This window comes from Lissotriton helveticus, chromosome 8 (genome assembly GCF_964261635.1).
Source record: "Lissotriton helveticus chromosome 8, aLisHel1.1, whole genome shotgun sequence".
In the NCBI taxonomy this organism is placed as follows: domain Eukaryota; kingdom Metazoa; phylum Chordata; class Amphibia; order Caudata; family Salamandridae; genus Lissotriton; species Lissotriton helveticus.
The window spans coordinates 1464750891-1464777804 of record NC_136069.1 but is presented as its reverse complement, the minus strand read 5'-3'; the positions used below and the strand labels follow the sequence as shown (position 1 = coordinate 1464777804).

The following is a 26914-nucleotide window of genomic DNA, read 5'->3' as shown; positions in this document are numbered from 1 at the left end:
TTTACGCCACCCTTGTAAATATGGGGCAGCATCAAAATCCATGGTTGTTGCATTGGGATGCCCGCTGCAAAACTCATTGCCCGCCTCTTTCACACTAAGTATAGCGTGAAAGAGTGCCTTATTTACAAGGCGGGGGTAAGCCATGTTAAGTGGCTTAATGCTGCCTTGTAAATAAGGTGAAGTACCTATCGCCACTGAAGAACCGGAATAACCCACTTACTGGGTCTCGGCAGCGGGGGAATCGGCCAAGTCTTCCATACCCTTCATACGTAGTAAAAGGAGACACAGGAGCCTTCGTCTGCAGGAGGAACCCAGATTTATTAGAATATCCCGGGCTATGGAACAGAGTCCCAAGATCGTCAGAAACAAGACAGAGGAGGCTGCTGCTTTACTCCACAGCTTACAAGCCTTTTATACTTTTTCATTCTGGTCTTTTGGCTGTTAGTTCATTGTTCAATCAGGGCAGTGTTTGCAGTTGATAAACAGATCCAGACGACGTTTGTAGATGGTGACCTGGTCAAGGCTTGGTACACAAATCATTGTTCACTCGACTTGAACAAGGCTCAGTCTTTCAGGTCATTGTTCACTCAGCTTGATCAAAGCCCGGGCTTTCAGGTCATTGTTTAATCACCCTGATCAAGGCCCAACAGTCAGACCATTGTCCACATAACCTGATCATGGTGTCAAGGATGTTTAACAGGCTGGGAGCAGGAGATGGAAAACAAATCATTTACACAGGGTGTGAGTGTCTCATGGCTTTCTGTTGAACTGCCAGAACAGGGGGGTTGGGTGTGCGACAGTTCCTGGGCAGAAATGCAGGCTGCAAGATGGCTGTTGTCGTGTTAGTTAGATTTTACTCAGGCATCAGCAGAAACGACCAGGTGAGTCGTGTGGAAGTGTTTGACATGAGATGGCAATGAAAAAAACAAGGGAGTCCCGGTACAAATGATGCCGATCAGAAGAACACTTTTCCTCAGACCCTCCTTTTGCCATTGAGTGGCAAATACTTTAAGAAATGTCAATGTTCATAAGGCCATCGGTTTCTTGTTGGAGCATCATCATCATATTGGTGTTGTGAATGTTAGAGGGTGGAGGGTGGAGGCTTGGTGGTCTGGACACACATTGTACAGAGCACTGGCAGGCACTGAAAGCACAAACAGCAGGAGACCAGGACAGTTACTCCCAAGGCAAGGAAGATGAGGATCCTCCACCCCCACTGGGAAAGGAGGCCCCAGATCCAGCCTATGAGGGACCAGTAGCCTTCATCCAGATGAATTTCGGAAGAAAGGCGATGCAGACGTTGGATGGCATCATACACTGTAGATGCGTTGTCTGGGATGTACACGCAGCAGCTGGAGCCGATCAACTTACATACACCGCCACGATCAGCAAGGATGACGTATAGGACCGTGCGGTTCCGAAGCGTTATAAGACGGTCCGCCTGTAGCTCTGCAGTGATGTTGGAGAGGGCACCAGCTGTTACTGTGATGGTGGCTTCAAGGACCCTGGTCAGTCCTCGTACAGCCGACTGTTGGCCATGGGGCCCCAGAAAGGAAGGAAACCTTTAAAGAAGTCCTCGGTTTCCTGGCCTGCTGTATCCTCGGCTGATATGACGCCCCTACGTAAGCGGCGCAGAGCGCCCTTCATTGACAGGTGATAACCTGCATGTGTAGAATACGTTGGTGGAAGTAGGAAGGCCAGATAGCAGGAACCAGACCAGTTACGGGGGAGCCAAGTGTAGGCGGCAGTGCCACAGATGAAATAGGTGTTGGGGGATGCCACCAGCTTCGGAGGAGATGTAGAGTTTAAAGCTTTTGTGATATCACACGTACTGGTACCAACTTTCTTAGTCCCTAGGCCATGGATGCAGACACGGCCTTGCACATTTATGACATTCACAGTGTCTCGTTCATCAGGTAGTATTATTCTTGTGCGGAATCTGGAAAATGTTTGTCGATTAGTTGAGTTGAATACTACCATCTCACAGAGTTCATCTGGTGATAGTAGTGATGTGGATGAGCTGGTCGGGCAAAAAGGAGCATTGACATGGCCAGATCTGTTCCGCCAGAAGTCATCCCAAAATGTTCCAAGGGCAGAATTGGCAGTACCATTGACAGTGTAGGCATCCTGCATCAACATCCACCATGCAAGACAAGACCCAGAGATGGAAAAGGGGTAGGGAAAGAATGGGACAGGGTGTATCATGGAATGCGGCATCAGTCCACAAACCCAGCAGTTGGAAGTGTTCATGATCAGCTGGTGATGATGCAACATTTGGATGAAGGTGTTATTGAAGAATTCTGCACGGCGGGGTAATTCATGGGCTGGTAGCGTGAAATACTGGTGTTCTGCAGGAGTCGGAGCAGGAGTTGGTGAGGTAACAGGGTGGTAGATCAGTAACAGCCAACCAAAGAGAGACAGGATGAGGGAGACAAACAGTGTTACCACGGTGGCCATGAAGCATTTACTATGTCGGAGACTAACATATTGTTTCTGGATTCTGGTGTTTTGGATGGCAGCCATTGTGCTAAGCCAGGGACCTCTAGTGGCTGTCTGTGATTGGTGGTTGCTTGACTGGGTGCAGGTGCCAAGGGCCCTATGGTGTACCTTAGTCTGACACACCAGCACTACTCTCAGCAGGGGAAGATCACAGCCGTACAGCCTATAGGCACTTGGCGAAGTCAAGGGCAAGCCTTCCCTCGGGGGCACGAGTTATATTGGTCGGAAGTAGGGACATTATGGTCGGGAAACAATTGTTCTTGGTGTTGAGCAGAGTTAATGGAGGGTTCCACCCTTCCTTTCAGTATGCTGTCACTCTCTGCTTCCGTAGATGTAGAATGCAGTCTGGCATCGCTGAATGGGACAAACGTCGGGACTATTTCTGTTCTGAGTCTCCTTGTCCTTCCCTCACCCACTGATCATAGGGGAGGGGCAGAGGCACACACCTGCAGTGCGACGAATGCACCCAATTCTTCCGACCTTCTACAGTCACAGCGGTGCGGGTGGCCAGCAACACTTGACGGGGCTGTGTCCAGCGGGGCTCGAGGCTCTTAGTCTGTTGAAAATTGTTCACCAAGACATATTCACCAGGTTGGATGACGTTTCCTGGGCCCTTGCTTTTGTCAGGTATGGCCTCATGCACCTGGTGATAAAGAGTACGAAAGGTATTAGTTAAACTGTACAGATAATCAGTTAATACAGGGTATTCAACATCAGACAGTTTCTTAAGCCGGGGGACACCCCATACATTGGCAGGCCTCCCAACACACAATTTCATGGGGGGATAGCCCTATTCTGGTGTGGGCCGTTGTTCTTGTGGACAGTAGGGCTAAGGGCAGAGCATCAACCCAAGTGACACCTGTCTCTGCTTCTATTTTGGCCATTTTAGTTTTTAGGATGCCATTGTACACTAGACCTGCTGACTGGGGGTGGTTAGCTGCATGAAATGTTTGTTTTATACCCAATGCTGTACAGACATATTCCATAATTTGAGCCGTAAAGTGGGTCCCGTTGTCACTCCAGACCAAGCGGGGCAAACCGAATCGTGGGAGGTACTCTTTTAATAGCACTTTGATGGTAGTGATAGCGGTGCAGTCTTTGACGGGGTAGGCCTCCACCCATCGGCTGAAGGTACAGACCACCACTAGGACATATTTCAAATTGTTACATTGGTCCATTTGGAGGACTTCAAAAGGGAAGGTAGGAGGAGAGAATCCTCCCGTAGGAGTAACTGTGCCTTTTCCTGGGTTATAGATTAGGCAAATCATGCATGTTTTAACCTGCTTGTCAGCATATGCTGGTATCTTAGAGTTGTACCATTTAGGTTCCAACAGTTTACATATCCCTTTTGCACTGATGTAAGTAAGACCATGGGCCATCGTAACTACTGGTAGCACGTGACTGTCAGGTAACATCCATTGTCTTTCCATAGTCGTACGGATCCGACAACCATCAATTCCCTCCTTTGCTAATTGCACCTTCCACACCCTTAGTTCCTCAGGAGTAGTATGGGACTGAATATCAATCACAATCTGTACTGTGTTTTCAACCATGCCCTCGTCTGCCACCCACCTAGCGGGGCCTCCTGCATACATTCCTTCCCTTTTCTTAAGAGCTGTTTGTCTGGCCGTCTGGTCAGCCAGGGCATTGCCTTTCCCAACATCATCTGTCACTTTCTTATGGGCTTTGCATTTTATGATGGCCACCTTTCTGGGGAGTGTCAGGGAGTCTAACAGTCGGTGAACTAGGGGGCCATGTTGAATCTTGGTCCCATGAGAAGTAAGGAAATTCCTTTCTTTCCACAACCTCCCGAAGCTGTGGGCCACCCCGAAGGAATATTGGCTGTCAGTATAAATATTTACCGTCATCCCTTTGCTTAACTCACAAGCTCTAGTGAGGGCCTCTAATTCTGCTGCTTGAGCAGAGCACTGTGGAATCTGAGCTGTTTCTACTACTTGCCCTAATGTCGTGAGGGTGTAAGTGGCTGAGGTGTTACCATCTGACCCTCTGAGACATGATCCGTCCACATACAGTGTACCTTCTGGTTCTGCTATCGGGGTGTCCTGTAATTCAACCCGTCCCTTCGTCTCCTCCTCTGTCCTTAATATGCAGTCATGTGGGTCTAAGCGGGCATCCTGAGTATCCAGTGGGAGTAATGTGGCGGGTTTAGTACAGTGCATCTTTTGATGTTAATGTGGCTGGCAAAGAGTGTCAGTTCATATCCTGTGAGTCATGCGCTAGTGAAGTACTTTGTCTTGGTGTTATTATGGAGGGTGTCTACAGAATGGGGGACCATCAGAGTCAGGGGGGAGTTCATGACGATCCCCGTACTCTGACGGACCATGAGGGCAGCCACAGCCGTCGCCCGTAGGCATCCTGGGAGAGCCCTTGCAACAGGATCTAAGGTGGCTGAAAAATAGGTACATGGCCGATGGTGACCTCTGAACATCTGGGTCAAGACACCGCATGCACAGCCGTCTGTCTCATGTACAAAAAGAAAAAAATGTTTGTTATAATCAGGAGTACTGAGGACTGGAGCAGTACACAGAGCCCTCTTTAAATCTTGGAAGGCCTGCGCATGCTCTCTAGTCCAAGGAAAGGAACTGTCTGATATGTCTTTAGTGGTGAGGGCAAGAGGAGGTTTGATCATGGCAGAAAAATTGGAAATCCACTGTCTATAGTATGAGGTTAGGCCTATGAAGGCTCGCACCTGCTTTTGTGTTCGTGGGGCCGTCATAGCATTGATAATGGTTACGTGATCAGCGGTGAGCTGCCTTCCCTCCTTCGAGAGGAAATGACCGAAATAGGTCACCTTCTTTTGACAAAACTGAAGCTTTTTTAAAGAGACTTGTGATTATGGCGGGCAAGGTGGCGTAACAAACAGAGAGTAGCTTCTTTACATGCTGGGGCAGAATTTGCAGCAATGAGGAGGTTATCTACATATTGTAATAGTGTGGAATTATCAGGGAGTTCCAAGGAATCTAGTTGACTTTTTAGGGCTTCACTATAGATACTGGGGCTCTCGGTGAAACCTTCAGGGGCGCGGCAGAATCTAAAGCTCCGCCCACCAAGGGAGAAACCAAAAAAATGTCTGCTGTCAGGATGTATAGGAATGCTGAAAAAAGCATTCTTCAGGTCTATGACAGAAAAGTGCGTGGCGTCAGAAGGGACTATCGTTAAGAGGGCTGTAATGTCGGGGACAACAGGATATTGGGAGATTGTTATTTTGTTAAGGGCTCTCAGGTCAATCACAAATCTTTATATTTTAGGGGAGAGAGCTTCTCCATTGGTCTTTTTAAGAACGGGAATAATGGGACTGTTACAGATATTGCCACGTGTCTCCTCCACTACGCCCTTGTCCATTAATTCAGATATTATTGTTAAAAGGGCCATTTCTCCTTCCGCGGGCAGTCAATACTGCCGGCGGCGGGGGAGAAGTGCACCTGGCTGGATGCGTACCACATGAGGGGATATGTTGAGACACCCTACATCAGTGTCTGATGATGCCCAGAGGGAGGAAGGTAAAGACTGCAACTCTGGTGGGAGGGGACCTGATAGATAAATATAGGAAGCTGCGGTGGGGGAAATTGTGAGGGATAGACCTTGGGGACTACATGATATGGTCGCATACAGAGTTTTCAGTAAATCCATGCCTAACAAGTTTTAACTGCAACCTGTAGCAAGGACCAAGGGAGAGTCAACATGTGCAGGGCCAATATCAAGAGGAAGGGGTTCAGAGACAGGGATGGTCACAAGTGTTCCTGCAAAACCCACGGAGACATTCATATTGCCAGTAAGGGGTGCCACCGGGACTGACAGACGAGCAATAGAAGACCTGGTGGCCCCAGTATCCAAAAGAAACTTCTGATAATTCCCCTCAACTGACATTTGAACATAGGGGCCCCTTTGATCCACTGGAATTTGCACTCTGGTAATACCCCTTTCCTGGCTGTCCTATGCTTGGTAGGACCCTGTCTCATCAACTTCATCATAATCGTCATTGCAATAAGTGCGTGTTGCTTCGTACCCATCAAACCTATTGGCCGGGCGCTGCCGGGTGGGAGCGTCATCCCTGGATCTGCGTTCTTTATCCTGTGGATGGGGCGGGCCATGGTCCCTAGTCGGCCTCTCCTCCCTGGGAGCGTGAGGCCGAGTCTTCCCTGTTCAGATGTTTTCAGCTAACACGGGACACTCATCTATCCAATGGCCGTATCCCTTACAATAAGCACACTGAACTGTTTGGAGGGCTCCCATACTTTGAGGGCTGGAGGGGGTAGACTGGCGAACCCTCGGAGGGGGTTGGGGTTGAGGTCTGAAATTCCAGCGGGCATCGAGACCTCGGGGAGGGTAAGCCTGCTGCAGAAGTGCCTTAGTCTTAAGATCCCTAACCTTCTTACTTTCCTTGTCTCTATCTTCATTCTCCCTATTCTCGTGATATTGTGCCATAGCCAAGATACCAGTCATAGTTTGGGCAGACCACGTACTTTCAACTTTCTTAAGCCTGGTGGAGATCTCAGGAAGCAAGTTGCTGACAAACTTATCAACAAATACTGGCCCAGAACCTGAGGTCCAGGGATCCAAACCACTATGTCCCTTGTATTCTGTCTCAAAACGGGTAAAGAAGTCAGCCACATTCTCATCTTTTCACTGCCTACAGGCGTTTATTTTATCCCAGTTAATGACAGTTTCCGGCAAAAGTGTTTTCATAAACGTCATTATTTTACCGGGCAAAGTCAGGATGGCAGCTTCTGGTTTAGTCCCTCCTACCCTTGCTTCTTCCATAGCCTCTAGGTCAGCCCATTTACCTCCCAACGCTACTTCATGGTCAGTATGTCGAATTGTGTCCCAAATTTCAGTGGGGACAACTGTACCAAAAAGTAAATCTATATCCTCAAGAACGAGAGTACCTGCAGATATAATTGTTGGAAAGGCGACCCCAGGGGAGACAGAAGGTGTCTGACTGTCCGCCCCGAGACCCACCTCTCTGTATGGAATAGGCCGAGCACCGTAGGGAGGCCTCCTTGGCGAGGCTCCTCTCCTACAATCGTAACAGCAGGGTAATCACACTACTTACAGATAGACACTACACAGGGAGGAGGTTCACAAGAATCTTTATATAAGTACTCAAAGCAAGTTCTTGGCAGGATAGCGGCAAGGATCGAGGGATCCATAATGTCTTGATCTTGGGGGAAAAGGGGGTAGCGGGACAGTCTTGGCACCCACGGGTGCGTGGATAGTTTCAAGGGTTCAGGCCGCGACAGCGTCAGCAGGGCCTCGGAGATATTTCAGCTTGGACAGGCCGCGACAGCGTCAGCAGGGCCTCGAAGGTGGTTCGGCGTGGTCAGGCCGCGACAGCGTCAGCAGGGCCTCGAAGATCGTTCAGCGTGGTCAGGCCGCGACAGCGTCAGCAGGGCCTCGAAGGTGGTTCAGCTTGGTCAGGCCGCGACAGCGTCAGCAGGGCCTCGAAGGTGGTTCAGCTTGGTCAGGCCGCGATAGCGTCAGCAGGGCCTCAAAGGTAGTTCAGCGTGGACAGGCCGCGACAGCGTCAGCAGGGCCTCGAAGGTGGTTCAGCTTGGTCAGGCCGCGACAGCGTCAGCAGGGCCTCAAAGATAGTTCCAGGTGCACGAGTTTGGATCAGGATCAGCCGCGACGAGGTCAGCAGGGCTTCGACTCCAGATACAACTGCCGTCCTGATCCAGGGCTGGCCCAGATATAGGACTGGAGTCCTTTGATGTCCGGACCCTCGCGCCTGGGGGTCAGAGGGGCCGGGATGAAGGTGTCCAGACACCCAGCAGGGGGGTGGAGCCAGCGCCCAGGGAGGCTGGAGGGCGATCGATACCAGGCGTCCGGGGACGGCTGGAGGGCCATCGAAACTTCCCGCCTTTCGGATCTGTCAAGTGGCCACTCGACCACCTGGGAGGATCTTGGTGCCCCGATGTCGGGGCTTCGCTGGGGCCGGGGCCAGGGTGGCGGCGGCCACGTGCTCGGGACGTGATGGGCCCAAGATGGAGTCGGGCCAGAGAGGGGCCAGGCATGGTTGCTGGACCGGCGGCGTTGGCGAGCAGGGCCCGCCGGGGGCCAGGGAGAGGGAGAGCCGTAGGTTGCCAGGGGGCGGCCCTCCTTGCGGGTTCGAGAATGTTCGTGTCAGGGGGGTCGACAGCAGCTTGCCGGCGGCCCGATGTCGTCCGGGGCCCGCCAGGCGGGAGGGTTAGGCCCACGCCACGAGGCCGTGTCCAACACACGTCCCCTCCAGCTGAAGGCGGGGAGAGTCACCCATAGTCCTGGGGACTCTCTTCGTCGAGGCGGAAGAATCGGGACAGGCCATCAGCGTTGGCGTGGTCGTTGCCAGGGCGATGCTCCACAGTGAAGTCCATCCCTTGGAGGGAGATGGACCATCGCAGCAGATTCGGGTTTTCGCCACGCATGTGCATCAGCCACCGTAGGGGCCGGTGGTCTGTCTGCACCCGGAAGTGGGTGCCGAAGAGGTATGGCCGGAGTTTCTTGAGGGCCCACACGACGGCGAAGGCCTCTCTCTCGATGGTGCTCCATCGTTGTTCTCTGGCCAGCAGCCGCCGGCTGATGAAGGCGACTGGATGGTCAATTCCCTCGGGGTCCATCTGAGATAGGACCGCCCCGATGCCGTGTTCCGAGGCGTCGGTCTGGACCACAAACTCTCGGCTGTAGTCGGGGGCCTGGAGCACAGGGGCGGTACACATGGCTGTTTTCAAGGTCTCGAAGGCCACCTGACACGCGGGTGTCCACTGCACTTTCTGTGGCCGGTTCTTCGAGGTCAGTTCCGTGAGGGGCCCCACAATGCTCCCATAGTTCTTGATAAAACGCCGATAGTACCCCGTGAGCCCCAGGAAGGCTCGGACGGCGGTCTGGTTGGCCGGGGGTTCCCAGGCTAGGATGGCGTCGATCTTGGGTTGGAGGGGAGCCACTTGGCCGCTCCCCACTTGGTGTCCCAGATAGGTCACGGACCCTTGGCCTATCTGGCATTTGCTGGCCTTCACAGTTAGCCCGGCCCGGCGGAGGGCGGTCAGGACTTCCCAAAGGTGTTTCAGGTGCTCAGCCCAGTGGAGGCTGTAGACCGCAATGTCGTCTAGGTAGGCGGCACTGAACTCTTCTAGCCCCGCCAGTACTTTGTTTACTAGTCTCTGGAAGGTGGCCGGGGCGTTTTTCATGCCGAAGGGCATCACCTTGAACTGGAAGTGGCCGTCGGGTGTGGAGAAGGCTGAGCGCTCCTGGGCGCTAGGGGTGAGGCCGATCTACCAATACCCGGCGGTGAGGTCGAAGGTACTGAGGTACTTGGCGGCCCCCAGGCGGTCGATCAGTTCATCGGCCCGGGGGATGGGATGTGCATCGGTTCTCGTAACAGCATTCAGCCCCCGGTAGTCGACGCAAAACCGGAGTTCTGGCGGGGTGCCAGGGGCGGCGGCCTTGGGGACCAGGACCACTGGGCTGGCCCAGGTACTGTCGGAGGGTTCGACTACCCCCAGGGCCAGCATCTTGGTGACTTCCTTCTGGATGCAGGCCCGAACTCGGTCGGGGACCCGGTAGGCCTGGTGTCGTACTGGCTGACTGTCCCCGGTGTCGACATCGTGGACACACCATTGGGTAACCCCGGGGGTGAGGGAGAACAGATCTGTGAATTGTCCCAACAGTTCTTGACAGTCTCGACGCTGCGCGGGGGTCAGGTCGGGGGAGAGAGAGATCCCTTCGACGGAGCCGTCCTTCTCAGTGCACTTTAGGAGGTCGGGCAAGGGCTCGGAGTCGTCTTCGGTCCCATCGTCGGTAGCGAGTAGCAGGCTCAGTTCTGTGCGGGCAAAATGAGGTTTGAGCCGGTTGGCGTGCAGAACCCGGAGGGGGTTCCGGGGAGACTCCATGTCCACGAGGTAAGTGACGGGGCTCTTGCGCTCGATCACCTTGAAGGGCCCCGACCATTTGTCCTGGAGGGCACAGGGTTCAACCGGGGACATGACCCAGACCCGCTGGCCCGGCTCGAACTCGATGGAGGAGGAGTGCTGGTCGTACCAGCGTTTCATGTCCTCCTGGCTGGCCTCCAGGTTGGCCTCTGCAAGGGTCCGGAACTTCCGAGTCTGGTTTCGGAGGGTCAGGAGGTATCGGTAGACATCCGGGGGTGCGCCTTGGACGGTAGTTTCCCAGCCCTCTTTGACCAGGCTGAGCGGACCTCGGACAGGGTGTCCGTACAAGAGTTCAAAGGGGCTGAACCCCAGGGATTTCTGTGGTACCTCCCGATAGGCAAACAGGAGGCAGGGCAGCAGGACGTCCCATCTGCGTCGTAGTGGCTCCTCTAGGCCCTGTATCATCCCCTTGAGTGTCCGGTTGAACCGCTCCACAAGTCCATTCCCTTGGGGATGATACGGGTGGTGAACTTGTATGTGACCCCGCACTGTTGCCACAGGGACCGCATATATTTAGATATAAAGTTCGTGCCTCGATCGCTCACGACCTCCCGGGGGAATCCTACTCGGGAGAAGATCCCCATTAAGGCTCGCCCCACCACGGGAGCGGTGATGGTTCTGAGGGGGATGGCCTCAGGATAGCGGGTGGCGTGGTCCACTAGGACAAGTATGAAGCGATGCCCTTGCGAGGTTTGAGGGTCCAGGGGCCCCACAATGTCTATTCCCACTCGCTCGAAGGGGGTGGTCACTACTGGAAAAGGTTGGAGTGGGGCCTTCACCTTCCCCCCGCTCTTCCCGCTGGCTTGGCATGTCTGGCAGGTGCGGCAGTGGTTGTGTACATCAGTGCGCATTTTGGGCCAGTAGAAATGGGTCACCAGGCGGCTGTAAGTTTTGTCCTGCCCCAGGTGCCCTGCAAGGGGCACATCGTGCGCCAGGTTCAAAAGGAAGTCTCTGAATCGCAGGGGAACCACTAGCACTCGGCTGGCCCCCAGCTCGGCAATTTTCTGTTCACTATATAGGAGGTCGTGTTCCCAGTAGACCCAGTGGGACCCTGAGGTGTCCCCGGTAGCTTGGGCAGCGGCTTGTTGGCGGGTCCCCTCGAGGGAAGGGCAGGTCTTCTGCTCCTGCCGAAACTGTTCTCGGGTGGGACCACCCTCTTGGCGCCATTGGGCGAGTTCGGGGATGTCGCTGAGCTCGTGGTGGTTTTCGGGCTCCGAGGGCCTGGTCTCGGAGTCGCATTCTTCATGGATGGCCGAGGGTGGTGGCTCGGGCCACTCCGGCTCTTCGGTCGGGGCGGCCTCGGTCGCTGCCGGGGCTCGGGCCGCCATAGATCGGGTCGTCGCACAGACCCACTCTGGTAGTCCCATCATTCCTAGGTGCTCTCTCCGCTCGACTTGGGCCCAGGGAGAGCTCTCGAGGTCGTTCCCCAGGAGGCAGTCCACGGGGGCGTCGTCCCGGACGGTCACCTTGAGGGTGCCCGACAATCCCCCCCACTCGAAGGGAATTCGGGCCATCTGGCATAGAGTTTCGGAGTTGTCGGCGGCCCTCACGGGGCAGCGTACGTTCGGGATGATCTGTTCGGGGGTCACCAAGTGGCAGCGGACGGCGGTCACACTGGCTCCCGTGTCTCGGAGGGCTTCGGTCCGTCGTCCATTGATGTGGACCCACTGACGGTATTTTCGAGTGTTGCTCGGTAGCGGGGCCTGGGGGACCATGTCTCTATTGCCCAGGCAGGCTAGGGCCATGGCGGCTGGTTCATACTCGATTTGTTCTTCCTCGTAGACCTCTACGTCTTCTTCTCCCTCTCCTCCCAGAGCTGCAGCAGCGAACTGGCGGGTCGGAGGCCCAGTGGTGCCGGGACGGTGGTTCATGGGGCAATAGTGACCGGTCCGCTGGCATCTGTGGCAAGTAATGTTCGGGTGGGGCCCCGGCCGTGCTGGGGGGTCCCTCCTCAGGGACGGCGAAGTGTTACTCGGGGGGGACCCAGGAGGGGGCCCCCGGCCCGAGGCTGGCGGGAAACTTCGGCTCTGGTTCTGTCCTCCTCCGCCTCCCCGCTGGCGGGGGTGCCCCCGGCCGCCCTGACCGGTTTCTCCTATCGGTGTTCGGGGGACCCGGGTGCTCACCCATCGATCTGCCTCGACGGCGAGTTTCCGGGGCTCGGTTAGCTTGCTGTCGAGTAGATGCTGTCGGAGCTCGACAAAGCAGTTGTTGGAGAGGTGCTCCCAAACGATGAGGTTGAACAGCTGCTCGTAGGTGGACACTTTGCTGCCCTTTATCCATCCTTCCAGGGCCCTGCTATAAAAGTTCACGTACTCGACCCACGTGGTACCGGGGATTTTCTTGCAGTCTCTGAATCTCTGCCGTTACATCTCGGGGGTGAGGCCATACCGGACAAGCAGGGCGTCCTTCATGTGGTCATAGGAGGACATTACGTCGTCGGCCAGCTCCAGCAGGGTGTCTCTTCCTTCGCTGACGAACCTCCCCCATAAGCCGGCACCCCAGTCGGATCGCGGAATGCGGTGCGCGGTCATGGCAACTTCGTATGCCTTGAACCATTGCTGGATATCGTCATTCTTGTAGTATTCCTTCACGATATCCTTCGGGATGTGGACCTTTGGGTCGGCAGGCGGTGAGGGGTTCCGGGCTACCGTGGCGCCAGTTCCTTCGAGGTTGGCTTTGATTTCGAGTTCTTTGAGGCCACGCTCGTGTTCGTATGCGAGTTTTTTTTCTTCCAATTCTCTTTGCCGCCGCCTCTCTTCCAGATCTCCCTCCAATCGCCGTTGTTCAAGGGCCATTTTTTTTCTGCTAATTGGAGTTCTCCGTCCAGCCGGAGTCGGGCGAGCTCTAGTTCATGGAGCCGACTCCTCTCTCGCTCCCGGGCATCTTCGTGGGAGAGGGCCGGGTCCCTGTTGGCGGTTCTTTCCTCTACGGGGGCTATGACGGTACTCACGGGTACTTCTTGGACAATGTCATCGTTCGGTTGGGGTGGGGTCTCTCTGGTCTCCACCCAGGTTTGCAGCGCTTCTTTGAAATCGTCCTTTGTACTTAGTCCAGTGGTAGCGATACCCAAGTCTTTGCAAAATTGTTTAAGTTCTTTATGGGTATACTCCTCTAACAGGTCTTTCTGGAATTCTGCGGTCGTTCCGGCTTCCTTAGTAGTCATCGTGGCTGTGGGTCTCTGTCAGTAGTGCCGTGTTACTCGCTGTACGATTTGCGTGGGCTCGGATCCCGTCGCTTGCCACCAATGTTAGAAAGGCGACCCCAGGGGAGACAGAAGGTGTCTGACTGTCCGCCCCGAGACCCACCTCTCTGTATGGAATAGGCCGAGCACCGTAGGGAGGCCTCCTTGGCGAGGCTCCTCTCCTACAATCGTAACAGCAGGGTAATCACACTACTTACAGATAGACACTACACAGGGAGGAGGTTCACAAGAATCTTTATATAAGTACTCAAAGCAAGTTCTTGGCAGGATAGCGGCAAGGATCGAGGGATCCGTAATGTCTTGATCTTGGGGGAAAAGGGGGTAGCGGGACAGTCTTGGCACCCACGGGTGCGTGGATAGTTTCAAGGGTTCAGGCCGCGACAGCGTCAGCAGGGCCTCGGAGATATTTCAGCTTGGACAGGCCGCGACAGCGTCAGCAGGGCCTCGAAGGTGGTTCGGCGTGGTCAGGCCGCGACAGCGTCAGCAGGGCCTCGAAGATCGTTCAGCGTGGTCAGGCCGTGACAGCGTCAGCAGGGCCTCGAAGGTGGTTCAGCTTGGTCAGGCCGCGACAGCGTCAGCAGGGCCTCGAAGGTGGTTCAGCTTGGTCAGGCCGCGACAGCGTCAGCAGGGCCTCAAAGGTAGTTCAGCGTGGACAGGCCGCGACAGCGTCAGCAGGGCCTCGAAGGTGGTTCAGCTTGGTCAGGCCGCGACAGCGTCAGCAGGGCCTCAAAGATAGTTCCAGGTGCACGAGTTTGGATCAGGATCAGCCGCGACGAGGTCAGCAGGGCTTCGACTCCAGATACAACTGCCGTCCTGATCCAGGGCTGGCCCAGATATAGGACTGGAGTCCTTTGATGTCCGGACCCTCGCGCCTGGGGGTCAGAGGGGCCGGGATGAAGGTGTCCAGACACCCAGCAGGGGGGTGGAGCCAGCGCCCAGGGAGGCTGGAGGGCGATCGATACCAGGCGTCCGGGGACGGCTGGAGGGCCATCGAAACTTCCCGCCTTTCGGATCTGTCAAGTGGCCACTCGACCACCTGGGAGGATCTTGGTGCCCCGATGTCGGGGCTTCGCTGGGGCCGGGGCCAGGGTGGCGGCGGCCACGTGCTCGGGACGTGATGGGCCCAAGATGGAGTCGGGCCAGAGAGGGGCCAGGCATGATTGCTGGACCGGCGGCGTTGGCGAGCAGGGCCCGCCGGGGGCCAGGGAGAGGGAGAGCCGTAGGTTGCCAGGGGGCGGCCCTCCTTGCGGGTTCGGGAATGTTCGTGTCAGGGGGGTCGACAGCAGCTTGCCGGCGGCCCGATGTCGTCCGGGGCCCGCCAGGCGGGAGGGTTAGGCCCACGCCACGAGGCCGTGTCCAACAATAATCTGACCTAATTCTCTGTAAAAGGCAGCCGGATTCTTCCGGGGATCTGTTAATTGTCCTTTTAACACCATGCCTGCGGCGCCGATTCTCCCCCGGTGCTGAACATTCCATTTGCGGGTGTGGTCGTGACGGAACCATTCAGTCATCCGCACAGCTCAACCGTGAGGCATGACGGAATGGTTCCGTCACAAGCATCGAAGGGGTTAACTGCATTACTTCTGACCTTTTCCAAGGAACATGAACCCAAAGCCTGCGCCAGTGTGCCTCAACAGCCCCTCTGCCATTATTTTGGGCATCGGTAAGTGCGTTAACAAAGACAGGGGCCGCCGCTCTCATTGGCATAGCTGTTTCTAGAGGGGTGTTGGGAAAAGCGGTCATATCACGGTAAGCCATTAAAGCAGACATAGTGCCAAACATCCCCTCTCCCTGAACATCGCCTCTTTTCATTTGTGACCTAAGGTCCATTAATCCGGTCGGTATCTGCATAAGCGCATTCTCAAATCTTTGCATGACCAGGGTACACATGTATTCAGCCCAGGTAATCTGTTCCATAATCGTCCACTGGGAAAAGGTGGACCATATTTCTTTAAAGGCATACATATTCCCGTTATTTATCCAACATTCACACTGTTGCCTCTGTAGGTCACTTTCTCGAAGGGACGAAAAGCTGACTGCAGAGCGCAAGGAGGCCAGTCGGGGGAATTCAACAATTTATATAAATCCTGCTTAACTGTAGATCACGGGGAAGCAGAAAAAGGGCGTGTAGGGGTAAAGCCGCAGTGGTTGGGCGGATGGACACTTGTTGTCATTCCCGCAGCGAGGCCAGGGTTAGCGAGCGTCGTCGGTGTCATAGGAAAAATCGGGAGGGATGGTGTGACAGGGAGAACAGTAAGAGGGGCAGTGGGGGCATGAGTGGGCTGTGGCGGGGGAACATGCGGGGTGTGAGGCGTCAGGGCAGGATACATTGGGGCATATGCAGGAGGGCTTTCTAGCATGGTATAAAGCAAGGAATCACCTTCTTCTCCCCCTTCCGTATGGCCCTTTCCTTTCTCCTCACGAGCTGGATAACATTGTTGTACCCGGGCCCCATGCTCCCTATCGGCTATTTCTACTGATTTTGTCTTTTGATTTTGTAAATTTTCTCTGGCATGGTCGGCCATTGACATACGTTCTTGTTTTCTTTCTTGAGCCTTCTGCTTTGTAGCTCTCTGCTCTATCTCTTTCCTCCAAAATCGGACAGATTCAAACATAGACGGGCGCGTTTTCCTTTTCATTAATTGTTCCTCTAAGTTGGTGAGAACTTGGGAATTAAAGGAGCCATAAAGTGGCCACTGTAATTCCGCGTTACTTTGTTTCGTATATTTTACCCGGAATGAGGAAAACATTATGGCAGAAGGGCCGTGTTTAACATACATCGTATGGCCAGGGGTCCCTTTTGGAGGAAGCGAACAAGTCACCTCCAGCTGGCAGTCCTGTGTACACATACAACATAATTTCTTGAACTTGGTACTGACTGGCATGCTTAAAAAATGGATAACAGACACCAGCGGGTTTTTAAAAATCACCTCGCTTGCTTGGCTTTTGCAAAAGTCAATAACAGCAGAATCATAAAGAACAGACACCAGCGGGTTTTAAAAAACTCACCTCGCTTGCTTGGCTTTTGGAAAAGTCAATAACAGCTTGGCTTTTGCAGAAGTCAATAGCAGAATCATACAGACTTGGTGAGTGATCAGTCCACCCTTACCTTACAGGGGTAGTTCCTTTCTGCAGACGTAGGGTTGTGTCCTGCTCCAGAATTTATTTGCTAGGGGACTCCAGCGAGAATGCGGTCATGTGGCCCAGACCGGGTGGGGAGGAACAGCGGGCGAGTCCTTCAGCTTACCGGATTACAAGAATTCCTCAGGTAGGGTACCTCTGTCAGAGTCTCTCCGTGCACCTCCTCACATCTACCGAGCCTGACCTTCGTGCTCGTGGAGTCCCTGTTCAGGCGCCATTTGAGGAACCAGAATAACCCACTTACTGGGTCTCGGCGGCAGGGGAATCGCCCAAGTCTTCCATACCCTTCATACGTAGTAAAAGGAGACACAGGAGCCTTCGTCTGCAGGAGGAACCCAGATTTATTCAAATAGCCCAGGCTATGGAACAGAGTCCCAAGCTCGTCAGAAACAAGACAGAGGAGGCTGCTGCTTTACTCCGCAGCTTACAAGCCTTTTATACTTTTTCATTCTGGTCTTTTGGCTGTTAGTTCATTGTACAATCAGGGCAGTGTTTGCAGTTGATAACCAAATCCAGACGACGTTTGTAGAGGGTGACCTGGTCAAGGCTTGGTACACAAATCATTGTTCACTCGGCTTGATCAAGGCTCAGTCTTTCAGGTCATTGTTCACTCAGCTTGATCAAAGCCCGGTCTTTCAGGTCATTGTTTAATCACCCTGATCAAGGCTCAGCAGTCAGACCATTGTCCAGATAACCTGATCACGGTGTCAAGGATGTTTACCAGGCTGGAAGCAGGAGATGGAAAACAAATCATTTACACAGGGTGTGAGTGTCTCATGTCTTTCTGTTGAACTGCAAGAACAGGGGGGTTGGGTGTGCGACAGTTCCTGGGCAGAAATGCAGGCTGCAAGATGGCTGTTGTCGTGTTAGTTAGATTTTCCTCAGGCATCAGCAGAAACGACCAGGTGGGTCGTGTGGAAATGTTTGACACGAGATGGCAATGAAAAAAACAATGGAATCCCGGTACAAATGATGCAGATCAGAGGAACACTTTTCCTCACCACCACAACATCCAGAAAAGTGACGATGTGGTGGTGTTAGGGGCTTGTAAATATGCCCCTATGGGTCTTGTGGTGTGCCTATAACCACTCCAAATAAGGGTGTAGGTATACGTGACAACCGCTGGGGCAGTTCAGCACTAATGTAATAACAGTGCATTATTAGGTGCCAAACTAAAAAAGAAAGGACGTACTGGGACGGAGTTTAAAAAAAACAGAACTACATGACAAGCTGTAATTATTCTTTACAGCAATAGACATTTTAAAATATCTTGGTTTGTCTAAACTACAAAGTTCATTAAAAGTCAAAATATTTGTGGTTTATCCTAATCAGTTGCTGAGGCCTGCAAATGTGTACGCCAAATGCACTTCTTCTTAAAACCTACTGTTCCCAGCATTCATCAGTCATGAACAGTAACTGTCAGAACCCCTTTAAGAGGGCCACGAGGCAAGCAGGAGCTACTGGGCCCAACAGAGGGTGTTGAGCCCTTTTAATCTTGAGGTAACAGCACCGAGCCTACTATGGGTCCTGAGCAACTGAGCCAAGTACCCCTTCAGCACTTGACCCTCAATGGTAGCATGGGTCAAGCAGTCATAGGCTTTTCAAGAGGAGGTAGATACAGGGGGTGAACACAGGCTCACAACTCAAAGTATGTTCAATATTAGCAATAAATGACTGTCCAGCCAAATATTTACATACGAATACAACAGTAAATTTGGAATACACAAACAATGCAATCAGAATTCAACTGTGTGTTTAAGAGGGAAGTCCATGAGCCCCACTTCCTTCTCACTAGCTTTACTGGTTATTCCCCATTCGCTACAGGTGACATTTGGGCTAGGCCCCACTAGTAGTCTAAGCCTCAGGTGTCCCATTCTGACTCTGATAAATGACAAAAGTGTTCTAGCACCCGAAGTGCTACGTAGCAGAACAAGTTCCACAAGGGTCTTCCGGCCCTGCAGCCAGTCTTAGCCCATCTAGCTAGGATGGCACAACCGGATTCTCTGTAGGGAGTGGCAGCAGCTGTGGCTGGTAAATTTCACTAGGGAGGTGCCAGGACATTCACAGAACTTCTGCCAATAAGACAGTAAATTCTCTGATCCTTCCCACAAGTGGGAGGTAGGCAGCTCCAGTTCTGGGCCCCAGTTGGTGCTCAGGCCTGCACTGGACACCACAGTGGCCTCCCCTCACAATGGCAGCTTAAACCAGATGACAGTCCTAGTACTTTCCGGAGGCCCTAACTAGCGTGAAGGGTCACCAAGCATACTCCGTACACGATCCATGCCCAGATCGCCACAGAAGTAATCATGGCGGCCCCACCAGCCACAAGAGGTCACCAACTTTCCTCTGCACGCCAGCTACAGCTCGATCAGCATGGCAGTAATCATAACAGGGGTCAACCTGGAATACTGGGTTGCTGACTTCCCTCCATACACGGACTATAGCCCTGATCAGCACGACAGTGATGCTGAGCGTTGCTAACATCATGGCAGCCCCTCTGGCAAAATCACACGGGCGACAATCTGATCGGTGCAGCAGCCGTCTGCTCACACTTTGTTATAGGGATCCACTCTCTAGTATCTCCCACTGGCTTCGGTCCCTCCAGCACTCTTTTCTTCACAGGGCACACTGATCTTGGCAAGCAAACAGGCACTGGTGCTCCAGGGGTCAGGTAATCTTGCATGTCCCTGGGTGATGTCCCGTCACTCAGCTGGGAGATTGGTAGGCCTTAGCCTCCAGGCCTGATCACAAGCAGAAGTATTGCAGACCTTCTCCTCCTCGAACAGCCTGACTGGATGCTTGACATTTGACAATTTTGGGGGCCTCGTGCTTCAATTATTATAGTCCATTTCCAGACATAAAATGTGATTTAGAGTCTGAGTCTGTGAGGTTTTTGTTGAGGCTCTGCTTTCTTTTGAAGTTCCCAATCCTCTGCCCTGCCCTTCCTCCAGAAAGAAGTATGTCACAGCAGGAGTGACTCCAAGTCTCATTGCACCACACAGAGACCATGGGAGAAATAAAAGGTTCAAACTTGGAAGTCAGCCTCAGTGATATGTGCAGTAAAAGGTTACCACAGGGCCCCAGCCCTACACTTTGATTCTCGTCAGCCCATCCCCTTCCTGATACGTGCCAGGCACCTTTCCAGGGATCTCTCCCTAAATCAAAGAGCACCCTTTAAAGTGTACTTAAGAGCCAGGCTCTTCCTCCTCCACCCAGCTCACAGGGATGTGGAAATCCACCAATCTGTTGACAGTCCTCTACCTCCTCATGCTCCTCAGTCAGCCCTAGATCCCCCAAAATAAAACCTAGAATTTCCCATGTATGCCCCATTCACGGGCACACGTACACACAGCATATGCATGCAATACTGATGCATTGAACAGTGCTAGATACTAACTTGATGTAGGCCAAGAGGGAGTTATGCACACAACAGCAGAACTTTACATGAGTAAGTCTGTAGGTTTCACTCCAGTGACACAGGTAAAAAGGTCTGTTTACTCCTACTGATCACTTTACGGTATGCTGCCACCACAGCACTGATGCTACTAAACACCTGTCAACGGCAGTAGCCTCTCACCATTCCTCGTCCAACAAGACTGCAATCCGTGAGACAGGTCTATGTCATAGCACATGTGCACGATCCGTGTTTGTCCATGACAACAAACATCAGCACAAGGTATCCAGACATCGTTGCAGCCGAGGCACTCATGGCAGGGGTACACGTCTGTCACAAGCGAGGGACGTTTCCATCCTAACAGTAAAAAAAGATGTCTTCTAATCAGTGTGAACCACGCTCGCTCAATGACGAATCCCATTATAGGTAATGCAGTTTTTGGTGTAGGGATATGACTGCTGGAATTTTCTTTTATGGTTTTTATCCTCATACCAAAATATGGCCATTATAAGACAAAGAGCTTAGAATCGGGCATAACTTGTAGACCATGTTTTAGTATGTCCTTTTCCGTGGAGGTTCCGGATTCGAGGCCCATTACAGTGTGTAGAAGGAGAGCAGACAGGGGCTCGGTTCAGTGCTTAATTTTTAAAAGAAAGAGTGCTGGTGCCCAAAACTCTGCTCAGAAGCCCACAGTCATGCAATTAAAGTTGGCATGCCGAATACTAAGGTTGTGTAGTCTTAAATCCAGCTCATGCCTCTATAATCTACTACCATATACTCTCTGCCCCTTTATCTCCCTTCAGCAGGTTCCTACTTTCTCCATTTGCGTGTTTTTTTTTTGTCTTTCTCGATCTTTCCGATTTGTATATTTTTTCCCTCTCTTGCTCTCAGTAAATATCTGATGCAGAAAAATAAGGTTCAGGAGAAAAACGGAGAACCACAAAGGACAGGTCGTTGCAAGAATGTTAGCAGTCTGTCCTAGGTCTACCCGAAATCCATAAGGTGGAACCCAACCTCCTAAAAGGCAACAGACTGTACCTTTAACACCAATGTGTAAAAAGAGCCATTGCAGCCTAGAAACAAGATCTGTAAGTTAATATGCTTACGAGGATCACCTTTAAGTTGCAGGTAATCCATTCCACACAGTCCTGACAAAAGCTTCTGACCCGTAGGGGGGCCACACATGGCTGAAACATGTTGATAACATCACCAGGTGTTTAGGACCAATAATTTGTCCTTACTATATCACCTAGTTCTTTATCCATTGTATCTGTTTTTTCAATAAATACGCTCCTCAGGATAGGAGATCATTTTAAACCACATTCCATCAGAGTCTTCACAGACGGTTCTCTTCCTTGTAGGAGGATTAGTTTACTTGGAGAACGGGACAGCTAAGAGAAAAATACCCTATGATGATACTAAAAAAAAAAAAAAAATACCCATGAAATTACCCCAACGGAGATAACACACACTGTTAGGGGTAAATACATGGATGAGGGTCGAGACAATTCTCTCCGGTCCCCTGGTATGTAGACATTGTTGTTCACTATTTTTTATTATTGTTGCATAAAAATAAGCACAAGTCCCCTAAAATAAGAGGCGGTGGCCCCCACCACCAACCACTGGCTCAAAATAAGCACTGGTCCACAGATGCTTGCAGCCCCGGCAGCTCTACATCCAGGTCCAGGGTGGTACTTGTTTATCGTCAGAGATACCACTCTGAAATACTTGTAATGAAGGCCTTTTAGTTTTTTATTTTGCAACTTTTTCATCTAATTATTGTGAAACATCTGTTTGTCTTTTTTTTGCTTGATGTTTTTCGTAAGCACATGCCGTGCCAGACCATAAGCCGCCACTTGGACCTCCCTAGTGGAGCTTTGAAAAATAAATGTGAAACACGCTTTGGTTCAGGAAACGAGACAGTCGGTTTCAAGCGAGGTGTATGTACACTTTACTTCCAGAAAGTACCATCTATAAATATTCTTATTTTCCCTTGAAAAGCACACACACACCCACACAGCAAGCGGCACATTATGTTTGTGAATTGGCATGCACTATAGAATCTGAGAAGCTCGCGGTACATGCTGTATTAACTGAATATCAAATCAGTAAAACAGCACGGAAAGAGTTCTGTAACTTCAGTGTCCAATCCTCCTCTGAGGGTTCATATGCCTGCGACCCCTGAAAGTGTGTTGGGGTGCTGTGCACGTTAGTAAATGCTGATAATTTGCTTAATTGGAGCAAAGAGTCGTATTGCTTCAGATTAACATTTCCTTCCTGGAGAATGTTCAATCAATTGGAAGAGCTGCCTTTTATTTCTAGAGACCTACGCATATATGATGTTACAACGCAAACTATTACAATGTATGCTTTTACAACACAGTTTTTACATTGCAACTATCATTACATCGCATGATTTTACAACGCATGCCATTACAACGCATTTTTTAAAACTACCATTACAACGCATACTATTACAACACATAATACTTTTAGGGCAACAGTAGGGTAAGTGAGGATTGTGTAGGGGTAAAAATTCCCATTCCCATTTCAGTGAGTGCAACAGTAGGGAAAGTGTTGGATTGTGTAGGGGTAAAAATGACTATTCCCACTCCAGTGAGTGCAACAGTAGGGAGTGTTGTATAGCGTAGGGGTAAAGATTACTATTCCAACTCCAGTGACTGCAACAGTAGAGAAAGTGTTGGATAGTGTAGGGGTAGAAATTACTATTGCCATCCACCCCAAAACCCATACCCACCTTAAAATTAAAAATTCTCCATTACTTACCTTATAATGCATTGTAATGGCAAGCGTTGTAATGGCATGTGTTGTAATGGCATGCGTTGTAGTGACATGTGTTGCAATGGCATGCATTGTAATGGCATGCGATCTAAAGGAAGTTGCGTTGCAACAGTTGCATTGTAAAAGCAGTGCGTTGTAATGACTACGTTGTAATGGATGTTTCCCAAGACGAATATCTCAGAAGAGTCAATCACACACTTTTGAACATAAACCACTGGGTTGGTTTGCCTGCACAATTTACATATATTGACGTTTAACACACTGTATAGTCAGTCCTTACAGAGATACTCAACTTTGGATTGCTCACATAGGTTCTGCGTAATGAAGCCCAAGTTTTGGTTTCTGCATTTCACCACGGTTCTGGCACACTCGCACTTTGCATTAAAATTGAATGCACACAAAACTTTGTTAACACGATAGTCATACAAGAGAGCAGGTGCTGTCGATCTGTGTCCCCTGTGGTACTCCTACACCCATTCGCCAAAGAAGGGTTTGGGCAACCACAATTGTTGGCGCTCAATTCAGCACCTAAGTAACAACTGTGCGCTATTTAAGGCCGATCTCCAACAGAAATGTGTAAATAACAATGGTTCACTATCAAAACAATTCAAAGTAACATAATGCCTACAACAAATAATGTAACGGGACAGCTTGCAAGTGGTAAGGTAATTTAATTCGCAAAATATTAAACTATATATAGAACACAGCAATGGGCCCTTTATACTAAAGGCAGGTCCAACTCCTCATTCATGGACGCATTAAGGGTTATCCAGCGGTCGCAGCTGCGACCCCTGGTAGTTACCCCTGGCACTGCTTTTGCGACCCCTGGCATCAGATGTGGCAAAATCAGTGCCTGAAACACAGGGGCAGCTCTTCCTAAAAGGACGCTGGTTGGAGCTCCACTTGCCTGGTTTTCTGGTAATTTCTTATTATACAAATAGTGAATACAATTATTCACTATTACTGTAATAAACAATTGAGCACATTAGTTGGAATATGACCCTTTCTGGAAGCTAAGGAAAGTAAAAAATGCTGTTAAATGTATGTTGAATGAATGCTTGCAGGTGAGAGTGTGTTTATGTGCACAAGAGTGTGTAAATGTGTTGATATGTGTTAGCATGTGTGTGGGAGTCAAGGTAAAGGTCAAATGGCGTGCAATACCACTTCCACTACCCCAGGCATTTTGGTGAATTGACGTCCATGTCCTCATTACTCCTAATTTTCACAATATGCCTGTACTGCAAAGTCACTTTGACTTTAGATGAGTGAGACTGAAGGAATACAGTCTAGAGTGCATCCTCCTGAACAAATACAACATACCTCCAAAAGCAGAAAGGTACATAAGCATACGGAAAGGGGTACCCCAGATTATTGGCAGCGGTGCTCCACAGCCTACTCCATTACCATCTCTCACCCACTTTGGGGCCAAATCATGCCACATTAGCATCAACCTCACGATCCACACAAACACGGTAGCAAATAGCACCCCAGGTAAATAAATATGTATCGCCAGGTGCAATATTTAAGGGGTCCTCTAGTACAACACCATTCTGATTTAGGGCCACTGGAATGGAGGGTAATGTGTTCTTGCCACATATTTTCTCTCTTGCGGTTCACAAACCTGAGAGGTGACCAAACCTGGTGGCCACACAAAATCGTACTGGCTGCTGTATTACATCTCTAGTTGTAATATCTAGTTGAGTTGCCAACTTCTGTTTGCACCAGTCTTGAGTTTGCGGGGGACTCCTAATGCTCAAAATGTTTTCATTTAGACCAGTGCTTTAAATGGCAAATTAAAAGTGCCGGTACTCACTAATTTAGGGTGACCAGACGTCCCGGATTTGCCGGGACAGTCCCTGTTTTTCTGGAAATGTCCCGGTGTCCTGACGCTTATTGCAAAAGTGAATAAATATCCCGATTTTGAGAGAGGGTCGGGTGAGCACGAACATTTACACTTTGCTATGAAGGCTCACCTTCACACCGGCCCTCTCAAGAAACCAGGGACAGAGAACTGTTTGAAAGTTTCTCCTACTGTGCTGCCTTACTTAATTCAGGAAACACAACAGGGTTTAGTGAAGGGTGAATCAACCTCAAAGCACATCCTCGGAGACCAGAATCACAACGCTACCCTTGCAAAACACCCCAGTTTGGCGATGCAGGGGCTCTAAGCGGGGCGAAAAAACAACAAAGCCTCATTAATAAGCAAATGGTCTTTTAAGGACCTGTGAAGTACTGGGGTGCGGCTGTGTGTGTGCCCGGGAGCTGTCTGAGCCCGGGCTGAAACACACGGGGAGGGGGGGGGGGTGGGGGGGGGGGGGGGGAGTCACTGAAGCCCTTTGAACCCAGGGCAGGAATACACCCTGTCAGGGGCCGTAGGAGGCCGGGCTGGGCCACCACTCTGACACCCAGGCCATCTTGAGGAACAAGATGAGGAACAGGAATTAGATTAGGCCTCGCACGGGGAAATAGATTGTAGTTTCTCAGTCAGTGTTCAGCGTGATGCAACTAATTAACATGCTAAAAGCGCCCCTATGGCATAAGACACCCTTTTCGCTAAGTTCTGTCATGTTTCTTCATAATCATTCTCTCTGCTCTCCTTGTAAATAGGTTAGCGTCGGTCAGCAGGACCGGCGCCATTTTGTTTAGCCAACTCGTAGCACTGTTGGTAAAAACCTCCATAGCTCTGCATTTTCGCATCTCCCCGTTCCCTTGAGAAATAGCTAAACACATGTAGCGAGCAGCTGCTTCTGCTTTTGGGCCCCGTCAAGGTTGTAGGAGGGGGCCGGCCAGATAAGCACATTCTTGCAAGCGCTGTGCGGACTCTCACCGAAACTACCAGAAGGGAGTCGACCGGCATGACCTTGCTATACTGAGCTTAGATAGACGCTTTGTGTGCCATATATGGGCATATCCCTTGCCACCTCCTGTACCAACTTGTACTTTTCCATCTTAGGTAACGGTTGCAAATTGTGATAGTATATATGTGTTGACCTGACAATGTGCCGGTAGTCTCTCTGCGGTCCTCGGGGTGTGAGGTCGTTGGGAGCTCCTCTGGCAGAGTATGTTTTGTTTAATAAACGCTTGAAATTTCTACACTGCCAATCGACTGATTATTGACGAATGATATTTGGTAATTGTAAGTATAATCCTATAGGGGTTTGTAAGATTTCGGTACTTGAGTTGGCGACTCCGCGTTGGGGTCGTCCCTCCGTATCTGGAAGGTAAAGGGACATTAAGAGGGGCGTTCTCGGTCGGGGGGTGGACTGACCAAAGAAAAAGGGTTGCTCCGCTTTTCCGATCGGGAGAAGCCCCGGCTGCTGATGGCCCCACGCCGGAGTCCTACGGGTGAAACCCGGAAGAACAGATCGATTGGCAGTGGAGAAATTTGCAATCGGACCTGAGTGCACCAGGTGAGTGTTTTGTCTTGTTTCATGTCGGATATCCTTCTGCATTTGGTTTTGGAATTTGGTGGTCATAGACCACGGAGATCGCGGTATTTTGAAAGGGGGTCGGACAGGGCAGTAGTGAGACTGCACGGGCGGACGCTCCTATTTTGTATTTGATAGAGATATGACTAACACGCCTATGTGTGACTTGTGAAACGTTCACACCTGGCCGGATCGCCCTCTGAAATGCTGATGGTCATGCTTGGGTAGCACTCGGACAGATCTGGAGCGGTGCTTGAAAAAGCGGGCTAAGCCAGCATAGTCCGGGAGGTGAACCAAGAAGACCATTGGATGGTCGGTAGGTCGGTCTGTGGTTGTGAAAAACCTGTGTGGCTATCTATAGGCAGCCCCTATAGTGAGGTTGTTTTGATCTTTGGTTCTTTTGACTTTGGAATATACCGGTTCTCCACAGACGAGAGTCGACGGGCTCCGTCCTTTGATTTGGGCTAGCATTGGTTCTTATTGGTTTGTTTTGTCTGTATTTCTATCTGTGTTCTGTTTTTGT

The 26914-nt window shown here is 51.2% G+C and overlaps 1 protein-coding gene across 1 annotated transcript in view; it reads right to left on the bottom strand.

The window, feature by feature from the left end:
* Positions 1-320: 320 nt before the first annotated feature.
* LOC144772008 (uncharacterized) overlaps positions 321-26914 on the bottom strand; it is a 46077-nt gene continuing 19483 nt past the window's right edge. Inside the window, exon 2 of the mRNA XM_078656224.1 lies at positions 321-3142. Coding sequence (XP_078512350.1) covers positions 1510-2523 — 1014 coding nt within the window. The 5' untranslated portion in view covers positions 2524-3142 and the 3' untranslated portion in view covers positions 321-1509. The remainder of the gene's footprint in view (positions 3143-26914) is intronic.